We start from the raw sequence: 12,978 nt of genomic DNA, 5'->3' as shown, positions 1-12,978 counted from the left end.
AACAGTAGAGAAGAAAGTAAATTTTTCCATATCTTGTGTTCTAGTGTTAATATGTGGATAGCTGCAGACCTGTTCAGTCTAGAGACAAAGTTTTTTGAAAAAAAGAAAAATATAGAGAAGATTGATCCAAAAGAAGAAAATTAATTTCATGTTATATTAGAATAATAATGTTTTACTTACCATAGCTCTCAGATATTTGCATTTCTATTTATAAGAAACATAAAACTGTTCAATTTTATGTAACTATTTTTATAGTATTAATGACACATTTAGAAAAACACGAGACATTTTTTCTGGAAGATGTAACATTCATAATTTAAAAATGAAAATAATTCATATCTGTGACAATACCTATCTACCATGATACACAGCAGCCCATGTAAGCACCAGTCACAGACACCGGTGACAAGACACTGCTTACATGTTTGTATTAGCAGTAGATGTCAGCCATTCCCCAGCCAAGCCAATAATGTCCAGTCCTGTGGACAGCTGATTGAAAAAGCGAGGATGACCTGAAAAGAGAATTGAGAGTAACTTAGAACAAACTCTAACGGTATCTCTCAGGTTTCAAATTTAAACCATCCACCTTTTCTGAAACAAATCACAGATTTGTACTCAGAATACTTGCAGCGAAGTTTTCAATGCAAGTCCTTCTTATGGGGACAATAGCCGACATTCACGGGTGTCTTATTACAAACCTGAAAAAACGCTTCGGATGGATGGGAGCTTCTGTATGGAATCCTTTGCCTTTAAAAGAGAACCTCAGAATCGACTGAGCCTGTGAACACCTCCGGACCTGCCCAAGGGTTTGGGCTAGCCCATTTCCAGAGCCCTCTTCCGACTTCTGTCCTACTGCGAGCTCGGGAAAGGAGTTCACGGTGGAGGACACCTCTGTGGCAGGAACAACTTTCAGGTACTGAGGTTATTTGCATTTGAATGGAGAAAAAGAGGAAGGCTCAGGCGCTTGACCTGAGGCTGCAGGAGTGAGAGGGCTCGGAGGAGCCAGTCTCTCCCCCAGCTACAAAGACACGGGAGTGATGTTTTTGCGGGGTCTCGGCAGGAATACCCCAGCGCTGCAGAGGAGGGACAGGGCCCCGCAAGAGCTCCTCGACTTGGGTCCTTTTCCCACGCGTTTTATAGAATTAACCTGCTTAAACAGAATTTGCAATTGAACCGAAGTAAATCACATCCCTGGATTTCAGCCGAAGTTGCTTTAACGACTTTCAAAAGGAATAATCCCGACTCTTAGGGACCTACTTTTCTAGCACGAAGAGAGGAAATTCCTAACTGGTATCGGGCGTTGAGGGGAGGTGGGAGGTGTCATTATTTAGATCCCTCTGCTCTCTGGAGAAGGACACGCAGCACACTGGGGGCAGACGGCCCTAGAAGAGAGGTCAGCTCTCGACGCCTGGAGGGGACCCTGTCAAGTCGGATTCGGTTCAGCACTAGGAACATCAGCATCTTTTGACATGAAGAAATAAATGCGGTTCTGCCCCGAGCGATGTCAGCAGAAATCTTTTGGAGGCGTGAGCCTGCCAGCGCTGCCACATCGCGACACTTCCTGAAGAGGATATGCCGCAGCCGGGCTGTTCCCGCCCGGGGAACCCACGGCTCGGGGCTAGAGCCCAGAAATACCACCGTGGCTTAGCTGTTGGCTTTACAAATCAGCACTTCTCTCCCTTTCCAGGACACACTGACTGGCAGGCTATCTTCAGCGACATTTCGCTGACCGCCCATAGCTGTTAATGAGCCCGCGATCTCCTAAGGCTGGGCTGCAGATTCAGACCCGGTGACTTTGAAGGGAGCTTAGCCTTGAGAGAGAATGTGAGCCCCAGGAGCCCACAGCAGAATGCGTGTCCTGGGCAGTCAGACGACCCGAGCAGCACTTTAAAGCTGCACCGGACAGCGCTTTGAATGGAGCTTGTGTCCAGTCGGATACCTTGCCTCTCAGGTCCTGGGGACACGCCCTGCTGGCCCCACAGGAGCTCCAGGGGATGTCGGGGTGAGGGGAGCAGGCTGCTCGACTTGCGGCACGATGAATAGCAGAATAATGGTACATACAGAGCATACAGAGCGCAGCCACTCTGACTTAACTTCAGGCCACCTGTCCAACAACCCACGCGTTTGGGAGTGAAACACTCTCCCCTTTGATTAAGAGTACAAAAATCAAAGTATGCCCCGACTCCACTGAATCGATCAAACCATCATGTAAATAGGAAAAAGGACAGAACTCTACCCGCCACATCTGTTGTCAAGATTTTGCTCCTTGAAAACTATCCACAAGAGAAAGCTGCGGCCCGTCCTTCAGGAGCCGTGGCTCGCAGCTGCCCGGCCGGAGACTGCCGGGAAGCAGCCTCCCGGTCTGAGCTCCCGCCGCTCCGGCCCCGCGGGGAGATCTCCGCCCGCTGCGGTCGAGCCGAACCCTGCCGAAGAGGGCAGCCGGCCGGCCGGAGCTCAGCAGCCATGAAACGCTGCAGCAAGGGACAGGAAACTCGGCGCGCTCCATTACCGCTCCAGCTCCTGACCCGCTTGGATACGTACGGCAGTCAGGGATAGTTGCCAGCCAAGATTCCTGTGGATCCAATGTAAAACATTTCAGGCCAAACAGCACAGCCTGAAAGAGCATTGACTTTGCTCTAGATCCTGGCTACAGCTCACCCAGTAAAATAAGTGATTACAAGCCAGGATTTCTGTCTGATTCAGAAGGACCTGGACGGGCAGGGCTCCTGGGTAATGGGTTGAAATCCACAGGGTTCCTTTATTGATGATTCCTAGGATTTTAGTCCCCTTTTCATTAAACATTTGATGAACATAAAAAAGAAAAATTGCAAAATCTGTGTCATTTATGCCCTCATTTACCTAATGATATTGCTCCCCGGAGATACAGACAGCTCACGTTTCATCAAGTGAAAGAGATTACGTCTTAAAAACTTGTTTTTGTGCTCTAAAAACAGCACTGAGCCCTACCCGGCAGGGACCAATGGTCATCAGTAAAGAACGTTTCTAAGCAGAAACATTTCCAGAGCCTGCAGCCAGCCCTGCAGCCGAGCCTGCACGGAGCACAGTCACGGGTGTAGAGAGGGTGTGGGCTTACCTCCATGAGCTGTCAAGCTCTCTTCACCGTGAGCCTGAGAAAAGCCCCAGAAGGGACTGGCCACAGAGTAGTGTGCAAAAACCTACCTGTTCTCACTCCGTATTTCAGTGTGTCCCGACAATCCACCAGAATCTGCTCCAGGGATTCAGGGTTGTCTGAAAGCTCCAGGTTGAAACCCTCCATACCCTCCAGGAGCTGGTGTGGGTGGTGGAAGTCCAGCACTTTGGTGGATCTGTCAAAAGTCTTCTTCACGTAGTTGAGAAGGATGTCCACAACCTCCAGCAGAAACTGCATGGTCTGCTCCTCACCATTCTTGGAGGGCAACAAATCTGTGGGGCAAACCACCTGTCAGCACTTGCTTTGGGAGAGAGAAGCAGAGATGAACCAGCCTCAGCTGCCCGCAGTGTTCCAAGGACCTGGAAGCTGCGGTCCCAGCGCTGCCTGGTTGCAGCCAGGCAGACTCCCAGTCCCTCTCACCCCGTGGAGAAGGGCGAGCCTAGGTCGCCCACGGCAACAGCAGAGATACCTCCAAGGCTCCCTGGCCTACAAGCACACCCTGCAACGCAAAGGTTGTGTGACACGAGGCACTCACCTTCTATGGGTCAAAAGTACCCGAAATCTGCACCTGTCCTTACCTTGCAACGTCCCCACCTCCACCCTGCAAAAGGATTGCTTTCTTTTTCCCACCCTTCTTGCAATGGCCCTGTACCAGCAATCACAGGTGCTTAATTACTGGTTTACTAAAGAGGATAAAACCAGAATTACTCTCCTCCCAGATGCTGGATGTGGAGAAACCCTGGAACCACTGAAGCTGAACTGCAGATGATCAGCCTAAAGTACGTAAAACTGCTTTTCAGGCAGCTAGCATACATCGCCAGTGCAGCTACCAAAAAACACAGACACAGAACTTCAAAAACAGCCAAGGAAAAGCACGGTCTGAACACAGCTGCACTTCCAGGGGAGATGAGGTCAAGACTACTAAGGGACATGCCTGAGCTGGAGCAAGGAGAAACTGTAAAATGTTTACCTCTGGCATACAGATTGGAAAAGTCTGTCTCGGTGCGCCGGAACCTGGATTCCTTCTCACTGTTCTCGCACGCCAGCAGGCTCTTGGAGGACTGCCTTTCCTTCAGAGAGCTGACAATCCGGCCCTTGTCTTCCAGGCTGTTGGTCCTTTGCAGGAACCCTACATTATTATTGCAAGGTGCACAGGTCAGAGTTTTCTCACTTCCCAACATGTTTAGAAATATCTAAAGCAGCTCTCTAGACAACAGCTAAAAGTGGTATTGGCTCTAGATCTGACTAATGAGGTCAGGAATAAGGGTATTTATGGGGATTATTTGCCTCCAGGAGGGAGAGTTCAAAATGCCATCAACTGCAAAAACGCAGCCATGCAAAAAACAAAATCTCGTCATTTAGTGCAGTGGTAAATTCTTATTAAGTCGATCAGACAGATTCCACTTCAGTAATCAGCCACTGGAAGAGAGTTCAAGATGAGTCAATGCTATTTCAGCCTGCAGGCGAAGTTTATGGACCTAGCAGACAGGGGCAATGATGTATGATTAAAATCAGGGCCATTTTCAGTTCTCCTCGTGGTGCTCTCACGCACAAAAGGCATGAGAGCAAGCAGCCATTCTGGAGCATCTGTCCTGAGAGTGTTAGAACTCTGAGGATACCAGTAGTACCCACATAATCCCACCTCCCTATTATCAGTAAGTACTGATGCGGATTTTCCACCTGAAAAGATGCTTTGATGCTAACAGTAATCATCCCCGGAGGTTTTAAGAGCTCCACTCTCACCGGAAACGCATCTTTGGCACCCAGAACCCGAACACAAGTGCTGCTGTTATATGTCACAGCAATAATAAACCCACTCACCCCAAGAATCATTGGGGCAGGAGCCACGCAGAGTCCGCGGCGAGTAATGACGTCTGCTTTAACACGGCAGGGAGAACAATTAATTTTATGGATTTGATACATTAAATTTATGATGCCCACAAAAACACTCATAGTATCGGGCTTTTTGTCATTAAGGAAAGCATTGGATTTTGACCTTCCGGGTTGCACCGAGTGTGCCTATATGTTTGGAAGAGGCACTACGGTGGTGCCGGTCTCCTTTATTATTTATTTCCTTTTAAAACAAGCAACAATCGAAAACAAGGCTCGTCGCGGCTGGGGATATCCGCCAGAGAGGAGGGCTTAGCAGGGAGGAAAAACAACGTCCTGAGTTCCCTCATTCAAGTTCCCCGACACCACTTCTCTTCAACGCCCTCCGCTTTCCGGCCATGTGTCGCTGCTCTCCGGAGCCGTGACGGCGGACCGGGACTGTGGACACCTCCATACGGGCCATGCGGGACCCCTGCATCTTGGGCAGGCATAGGGGCTGAACGTCGGAGGAGAAAAGCGGGCGGCAGTGAGCTGCTGGGCCAATTGCAGCCGGCGCGGTACCTGTGCCTCGGACCGTGCTGCCAGCCAGGCAGGCACAACAGAGCTATCGAAATTGGAGCACTTGGCTGGCAGGCCCTTCTGCATCAGTCGGGTACCCAGACGAGTCTCCAGGAGGATCGCTCACAGGTAAGTTTGTCAGAGCCATACTTTCAGTGAACATCTCACATTTTGCCTTTTAATTCTGGTCTTCTACTGATTAGTCTTTTCCTGTGATGCTTTTACGAATGAGACAAAGACTATTTAAGGGAAACTCTTCGTGTGTAAGTTAAGAGTAGCCATATATATATATATATATATATATATTTAAAAATGTAATGTTTAGGTATGATTTTGCTGCTTCTAATGGCTCTTGCAGCGATCATTAGCTCCTGCAACAGCTAGAGCTATTTGCCTGCTCATTAGGAGAAGCAGCTGATATCCAAGCAGGTGCAGTCTAAACTGAATTATGGATCCTCTTTTACCAGGTCCTGGGGCTTCATTTTGCTTTGTTTTCCCCCCACCCGTCTTTTTTTCAGGCTCTCAGTAGGGATGCTCAAGTGGGACGAGTTCCGTGAGAAGAGACGCCTGTAGGAACAGCCGCGTTCCGCTTGCCCCGAGAGCCGTGCTCCTCGTACAACTGGCGCTCCCCTCGGCGTGCAGACGAGGGGTGGGAAGGAGGGAGTTCGTTCAGTAACAAAGGCTGCAGTTGCCTCCAGTTCAACTCTCATCGGGCCCAGCGAGGCCGTGGCTTCGCTGAAGGGTCTGCCCTAACTAGACGCTGCGGGCAGGGAGCTCAGTCCTTGCCCGAACGTCTCTGCGGCTGTTCTTCCCCGCGGAGGCTCCCCGGACCCGCCGTGCCCCGGAGCCGAGGATCAGCTGGGGCTCGAAGCGGCCGCGCACGGGGCCTGTCCGCCCGCGCCTCGTGGGGCTGCGCGGCCGCGCTGGGGAGGCTCGAGGGCGAGGATTAGAGGACGAAAACAGCCTGAAGGCAGGATCGCGCTGCCGGCCGACATCAGCCCATCCGGTAACGTGCCACGGCAGTGTCTCGTGGACCTGGAGACTCGGCATAACGGGGGGCCCGTGGGGCAAGGACAGCCCCCGCTCCGGAGCAGCCGGACCATCTCGTCTGCCGAGCCCCTCCCTGGGAGGGTGTGGGACGTTCGCGGTCTGCAGAGAAGGGTAACAGCCGGCCCTTGAAGGCCCCTTCCGCTCCCGGGGAGAAGCGCATGACTGTAGCCGACCTTTCTTCTGTATCCTGCTTAAAAAGCGAGGCCGGTGCAGGAGAGTTCCAGCAAATAGCAAAGTATGAATTAATGTCCACTCTGCTTCTCCTGGAACAGCGGAGAGCGCAGCCTTTTTCAGCAGTAGGTCCGTTCCGCAGGTGCATTTTCATCGATGTGCTTTAAGAGACCGAGTTTTCAAGAGCCGAGCGACACCAGGGAGTACCTCGGTGCGCAACGTGACCACAAATTCAACGTGATTTCACATCAGGCCTCGCACAGGGCAGGTGTGTGAGCCCCCTCGGCACCGCAGCCCTGGGGGGAGGCGGGGACAGACCTGCCGGGTCCCGGCGCGCACCGCAGCCATCGGGAGGTGCACGGCGGTGGCGGCTACAGGAATCCTGGACCCCGCCGCGGTCGGGGTGTTTAGCACCACCTACGTAAATTATGCTTGGCAGCAAAAATCTCTCGAACTCCGGAGACGAGCCCAGTTTCCAACATGCATGGCTGCTTTGAAAGCCCCACTCGCCCGCGTTGCTCACTGGGTTTGGAATCATCAGCTGGCCGAGGCCAAACAGGAGACGCGCCGGAGCAATTTTTTCTACGTTAAGCATTCCACTGGTGCCAAAAGTCAACAGGATCAGTCTCAGCAATAACAATTGCCACGGTGGGAGTGTAGCATACAAATCCAGATATATGGGGAAATCTGCCCATATTTTGGCCACCGTGACAGTTCATTAAACTGCTTAAAATAGGGGTTTAGTTTTGGTTTTGGTTTTTGTTTGTTTGGTTTTTTTTAGGTGGATATGTGCAGTGATGAATGGGGGGGGGGAAGGGGTCGGGAGGGGTGGGGGTAGCAGAAGCGGCAGCGCTCTTTTCAGGCAGTGGCTTTCAACCAGAAAAGGAAAAAAAACTAATCCTTAAATCGCTCAGTTATTTATGAAGAAATTACATACATCTTGGCTACGAAATTATTGAAAGTGTCAAACCCATTCAAAATTAATCGACTTCAGTGTGATATGCACAAAAGGAACAATTCCAAGGCGCCTTTGTGACTATACAATATTTAGGGTCCGGAATGATATCTTGTGAAAGGTAAGGACAAGAAGGTATCACCTGCAACAGTCAAATGTCAACTCGTTTAGCATGTTTAATTAGGATTCTTAGCAACCTTAATACCTCACTCTGTTTACCATTGGCAACCTTCCCTGTGTCTTTGTGAAGGTGTTCCAGTCAAATGGGAGAGCCCATACAAGCAAAAACAGTGGTCCTGATCAAATCTGAGTATTCCAAAACGGCATTGCTCACTATTCAGAGTATATTCTTCGTATAAAACAGAAAAGAACCAGTAAAGGAAAACTGAGCAAGAAACCACAACCAGAAATACAGCCTGTCTTGAACTCCCTTCACAAAGCCTTCACTACACTCTCTTATGTCCTTCTCAAATCCAAAATGGTGGGATATTCAATTTTCAAGTATTTGAGCTCATTGAGAGAAGCGGCGCTGTCCTTCTCTAACCCCCGTAGTCTAGCAACACGGAGCAAGCCTAAATGCGCGTTACTTTATCAGTTCTGCTTGCCGGGCTAAATTAAAATGATGGTGAAAATGCCGATCGCTCCAGCCACTGAGGGGACTGGTAGGGAAATGGTCCATTAAACCCAGATCAGGAGCTATTTATAGAACTGAGCGACTACTCGTTAATGTCGCCAGCGGCTACCAGTGAAATCTCTCACAGACACAGGGCTAAACATTTGCACCCTGATTCTTTTTCCGTTCAAACTTCCAGGTGACAAAACGCTTAATGAATGAACTTCGCCTCGACCAAGCAGGGAAAGAGGTTTAAATGCTCCTTTGCATCGAAAAGAGGTTAGTTTCTCCCACGACATATTTCCCATCCCCTCAAAAGAGACAGAGGGGGAAAAGAGAAAATAATTTCTATGCGTAAGGGGTATGGGCTAAACGGAATGATTCCCCCATCAGAATATAAAGATTTGACTGTTAGTCTCTGAAAGCGAAGGCGCTACTGAGATATCTAGAGAAGGAAGACAGCTTGTTATCTGCAAATGAATCTCTTGCTATAACGTTGCGATCCGATTGTGCATTTGTTTCCCTTCTGCATTTCATGTGCCTGAGCGCTGACTGGCTGCCAGCGCTATCTTACCAGAACAGCAAGCTGACGAATTGCTCTTTAATAAGGCTCTCGTTAATCTTTTTTTTTTTTTTCCCAGGAGATCCGTATTTTCTAGTCAGATAAGGCTGAAAAATCCCAGACAGTGAGAGGCGGCGAACCGGCCCCCCACCCCCCGGTTTTCCTCCGGCCTCTCCGGCGGGTCCTGAGCTTTCTTCGCCCGGAGCCCGTATGTGGCAGGAGGGGCAGCGGGGCCGCCGCCGTCCCTCCCCCGGCGGACAGAACCTCGGCCGCGGACGGCCCACGGGAGGGCACAGCGGCGGGGCCGGGGCCGCGGAGCCGCCCTGCGGCCGGCAGGGGGCGGCCGAGCCAGGGCCGGCGGGCGGCCGGGGCTGCCCCCGCTGGGGCGACCGCGTCGTCACGCGTGGGTGTGCGGGGTGTCGTACGGGGAGGCACGGCCGCACTTACCGCATATCTTCAGCCCGATCTTCCTGGTGCACCCGTGAGCCACGCCGCACCATGAGTCGTAAGCTGGAAGAGAGAGCAGAGTTGTTCCCCTGGGGCGGCGGGGCTGTCCGGCCGCCGCGCCCCACCCCGGTCCCCCGCACGGCTCCATAGCCGTGAGAAACGGCTGACACCGAGCCCGGCGGCGCTGGGCGCGGGGCAGCTGAGGCTCGAACGACAGCGAGGTGACATGCTGGCCTGCCCAGAGGAGAGGCGAAGGCACCCGGGACCCGACATCTCATCATTTACTGGCGGGGCTCCAGGGAAGCAGCAGCTTAAAATAAAGTGGCGTGAAATGGGGTCACAAAAGAGTTCAGGAATTAATTGGGTGAAAAATAGTATTTGACTAGATGATCGGACTCGCATCATTGAGCCTCGGACGGACTGACGGGGCACCCGACGGCCCTACTGGGACCGCACCCCCAGAGGGAACAGGCTGATTCCCAGCCCCTCGAGTCGTGGCTCGGACACGCCCCGGTCGGCCCCAGCTGAGCCCACGGGAAGCGGGGAACGAAGCCCAGGACCGAGGTGGAGGGTGCGCCAGCCGCGGCCACAGGCACTACCGAGCCTCTCCCGTTCGTCGCTCACGGCACGGGGCAGCCGCAAGTCCAGTAGCGACGGACCCAGAGGGCGAGCGGGGGCCGGGGGTGGCTGACGTGGCGTGGGGGGAGAAGGTTTCAGACGGCTCACCCAAGCACGGAGGCAGCGGCCTGACTCTCGGGGAGGGGGAAGAGCCAAGGCGCTCCCGACCGCGCGGAGGGACCCTCTCGGCAGGGGCGCTGCCCGCGCCCGGGGGTGGGGAGCCCGTGTGGGCAGGGCAGGATGCTGCTGCCAGCGGTTATCTTTGTTTTAGCTGTGTTGCCAATTAATTCGATTTCTCTGTGTGACACCTCAGTCGAAGGCAGCAGTGCCTGCCACGCGCGCCTGAAACAAGACCCAGTTCTGCCGTTCGCCCCCTTTCCCGTTTTTTCCAGTTTCAGAATAATGACAATAATGACTCCGATGCTCCGTGTCTCGGACTGCTTTCAGGGTAAAAGCTATTACCTGCTCTGCTGTCCCTGACAACCTATCATTTCTTAGTGTTGGCCCGCTCTTTGTCTCTGATGCTTCATAACATCGAGCCTCTTATTGTTCGGGTTTTAATTTTTTTTTCCTGTAGGCAATGGTCTGAACTGCCTGGCAGGGCTTATAAACTGATTCTCTATCCACCTGCAGCAGCCTCTGCTTCCCACTCACACCTCAATAACTCAAGGCGAATTCAGAGCAATTAGGAATATAACGCTTTGAAAAGCTGCAATTAGCATCCAAATTTCGCTTGATTACAGGCTTCAGCGTAGGCTGAAAAGAAGCTGCAGCATTAGCATTTATAAAATGTAGCTGGGAGACACCTGCTTTAATACCCTGGTGTAACTTCGCCCTTTAACTGATTTGTTTTCTCCTCACCCCTTCCAACATCCCGATTTTGTTGTTCATCTGGGAGGTCAGTTTATTGCCTGTATCTCTCAAACGTGTTTGTAAGATAAAGACAACGTTGGCCAGTAAGGTGGGCTTTTCCTCACAGCGTTTTACTCGCCACGGACCGACCTCTCCTGTTCCCAATAGGAAGATGGTTTCTTTGTGTAGAGCACTTTCCGCACCTTGCTTAATGGCGCGGAACAAGGCTTCATAGATGTATCATTTCGTTTCGAAACTGGTCTTTCTGAGCCTAAATGGAGAAAGCCTCCAAAACACTTAAAACGAGGAAAATAGCAAAACCTACTTGTAGGTCGCAGATTAGGTGGGGTGGGGTCCGGAGCATCGTTGGAGGACGAGGGAGCAGAGGAAGCCATCCCTTCAGAAAAGCCCCGGTCCTCGGAGCTCGTATTTCCTCGATATTCCTCTGAGGGGTGGGCAGCAAGGAATTTGCTGGAAGGAAGAACAGGCGGGTTTAGTAGTCTAGTCTCCTGGAGCACCGCACCAGAGTCCCGTCTAGACGTCAGCGGGCGGCAGCCGCGCAGGTCCCGAGGCGGCGGCAGGACCGGCCGAACCGGGAAAATGCCTCGACAGACTGAAGAGCAAAATCTTCCCTTCCCTAGATTCCAGGGCGCTACCCCCCGCGCCTGAATGACGGATTTAGCAGAGCATGAAGCCTATAGCAATTATATCGGTGGCCACTGAGCAGGGCAGTTATACGGCTCGCATCAAATGGAGACCAACGTGCAAAGCGGACTTCGAAATCACCAGCCCAAACGACCTACAATCCCAAACACAGCCCGCTTCTGGGCTTTACCAAACACACGTCAGGCTGAGCATTCAGGAAAGACTGACAGACAAAACCCCGCCACAACAAAGGTGCGTTTTGCCCAGGTCCAATGACAGGCGCCACATACATGTGAATTTACACACACATGTTTCAGCAAACCGGGGCCACTCTGTGCTCCAGCACTAACCAGCGATCTCCCGTGCCCGTGCTCGCTTTTGCGGCGCAAATGGCAGGAGAGGCATGTCTGTCTGGGGAAGGGAAGGAGTAGGAGCAGCCCTCTCTCCTCGCCAGATGTTCAGCTCTTTCCTGGCGGACACGGCGTTCCGATAACCAATACAGGGTCGCTGATCGAGAATTGCCGGGTCACTGCCCAGCTCGTCTCTTTGTCCCCACGTCTACCTGCGATTTATTTTCTTCTCCTTGTAAAGAAAATGAAGGTCGCGGTAACGAAAGAACGCTTTCTTTGTTAGCGGCTTTTTTCAAATCGGTAGCTACCGATTCATTTCCACTGCTGGGTGGATTTACACCCGCGTGTAAACGCAACGGATCAATGATTTCAATGGAGAACAGGTAGGTAAATTTTTTAAGACGAGAAAGAAAACAGCCATAAGCAGAAGATATTTTCTAGACAATGCCTAGAAGTGAAGTAACAGGTTAACACTATGTCTAGGGCGGTATCAAAAAAACCCGTTATTCCTCTATTCATACGACAGCGACCAAAACCGATTTGTGGGAGAAAAAATGCTCCAGAGGTTCCCAAAGGCTTGAAAAAACCCCAGGATGCTGTTTAGAGGACACTTACCGAGGAGGCGAGCGCACACTCTTATTGCCGTAGTCCAGGTTGGCAGGACGACTCTAGCCTGGGAGCGACCCGCCGCTTATAAACTCTGCCAGAAACGACGTCGGAATATCAATCGCGCCGCGGAATTTAATGCGAGATGACCTTTTTTCCCAGAAGTGCTCGGATTTGCTTTTTTAAAAGCGTGAATCGCCAGTTGATCTGCTTCGACGCAGGCATGAGTCACAGGACTGCCGCCACCGCCTCCACTCCGCACGGGGGCTGGGGACCGCTGGGGCGGCCGGCTGGGGCGGGGAAGGGCGGCCCACCGGCCCCGGCTGCTGTCGCTGGTCTGCTTCGCCCCGGGGCGGCGGGGCTGACTCCCGCGGCGGGTGGGGCTGTCCAGCCGCGGCAGGGGCGGCACCCCAGGCAGGCGGTTCTGCCGTGCGAGCCCCTCGTCGAGCACCTCGTGCGGATGGATCCAGAGGTTTCCCCTAGACAGCACCGGCTTGACCCGAGGTCGCCAGCTGTGCTAATAGGCACCGTACACATCGGCGCACCGGTGAGGCGACGCGGCCGAACTCC

At 52.4% G+C, this 12,978-nt stretch overlaps 1 protein-coding gene across 1 annotated transcript in view; it reads right to left on the bottom strand.

Annotated features, from left to right (window-relative positions):
* GAD1 (glutamate decarboxylase 1) overlaps positions 1–12,714 on the bottom strand; it is a 33,290-nt gene extending 20,576 nt beyond the window's left edge. Inside the window, exons 1-6 of the mRNA XM_021534786.3 lie at positions 12,418–12,714; positions 11,133–11,278; positions 9,338–9,400; positions 4,122–4,280; positions 3,181–3,423; positions 422–512 (exon numbers count right to left, since the gene is read on the bottom strand). Of these exons, the coding sequence (XP_021390461.1) occupies positions 422–512; positions 3,181–3,423; positions 4,122–4,280; positions 9,338–9,400; positions 11,133–11,202 (626 nt within the window). The 5' untranslated portion in view covers positions 11,203–11,278; positions 12,418–12,714. The remainder of the gene's footprint in view (positions 1–421; positions 513–3,180; positions 3,424–4,121; positions 4,281–9,337; positions 9,401–11,132; positions 11,279–12,417) is intronic.
* Between the last annotated feature and the right edge of the window lie 264 nt (positions 12,715–12,978).

The sequence above is a fragment of the Lonchura striata genome, chromosome 8 (assembly GCF_046129695.1).
Source record: "Lonchura striata isolate bLonStr1 chromosome 8, bLonStr1.mat, whole genome shotgun sequence".
NCBI lineage: Eukaryota > Metazoa > Chordata > Aves > Passeriformes > Estrildidae > Lonchura > Lonchura striata.
This window is presented reverse-complemented; position numbering and strand designations above follow the sequence as displayed.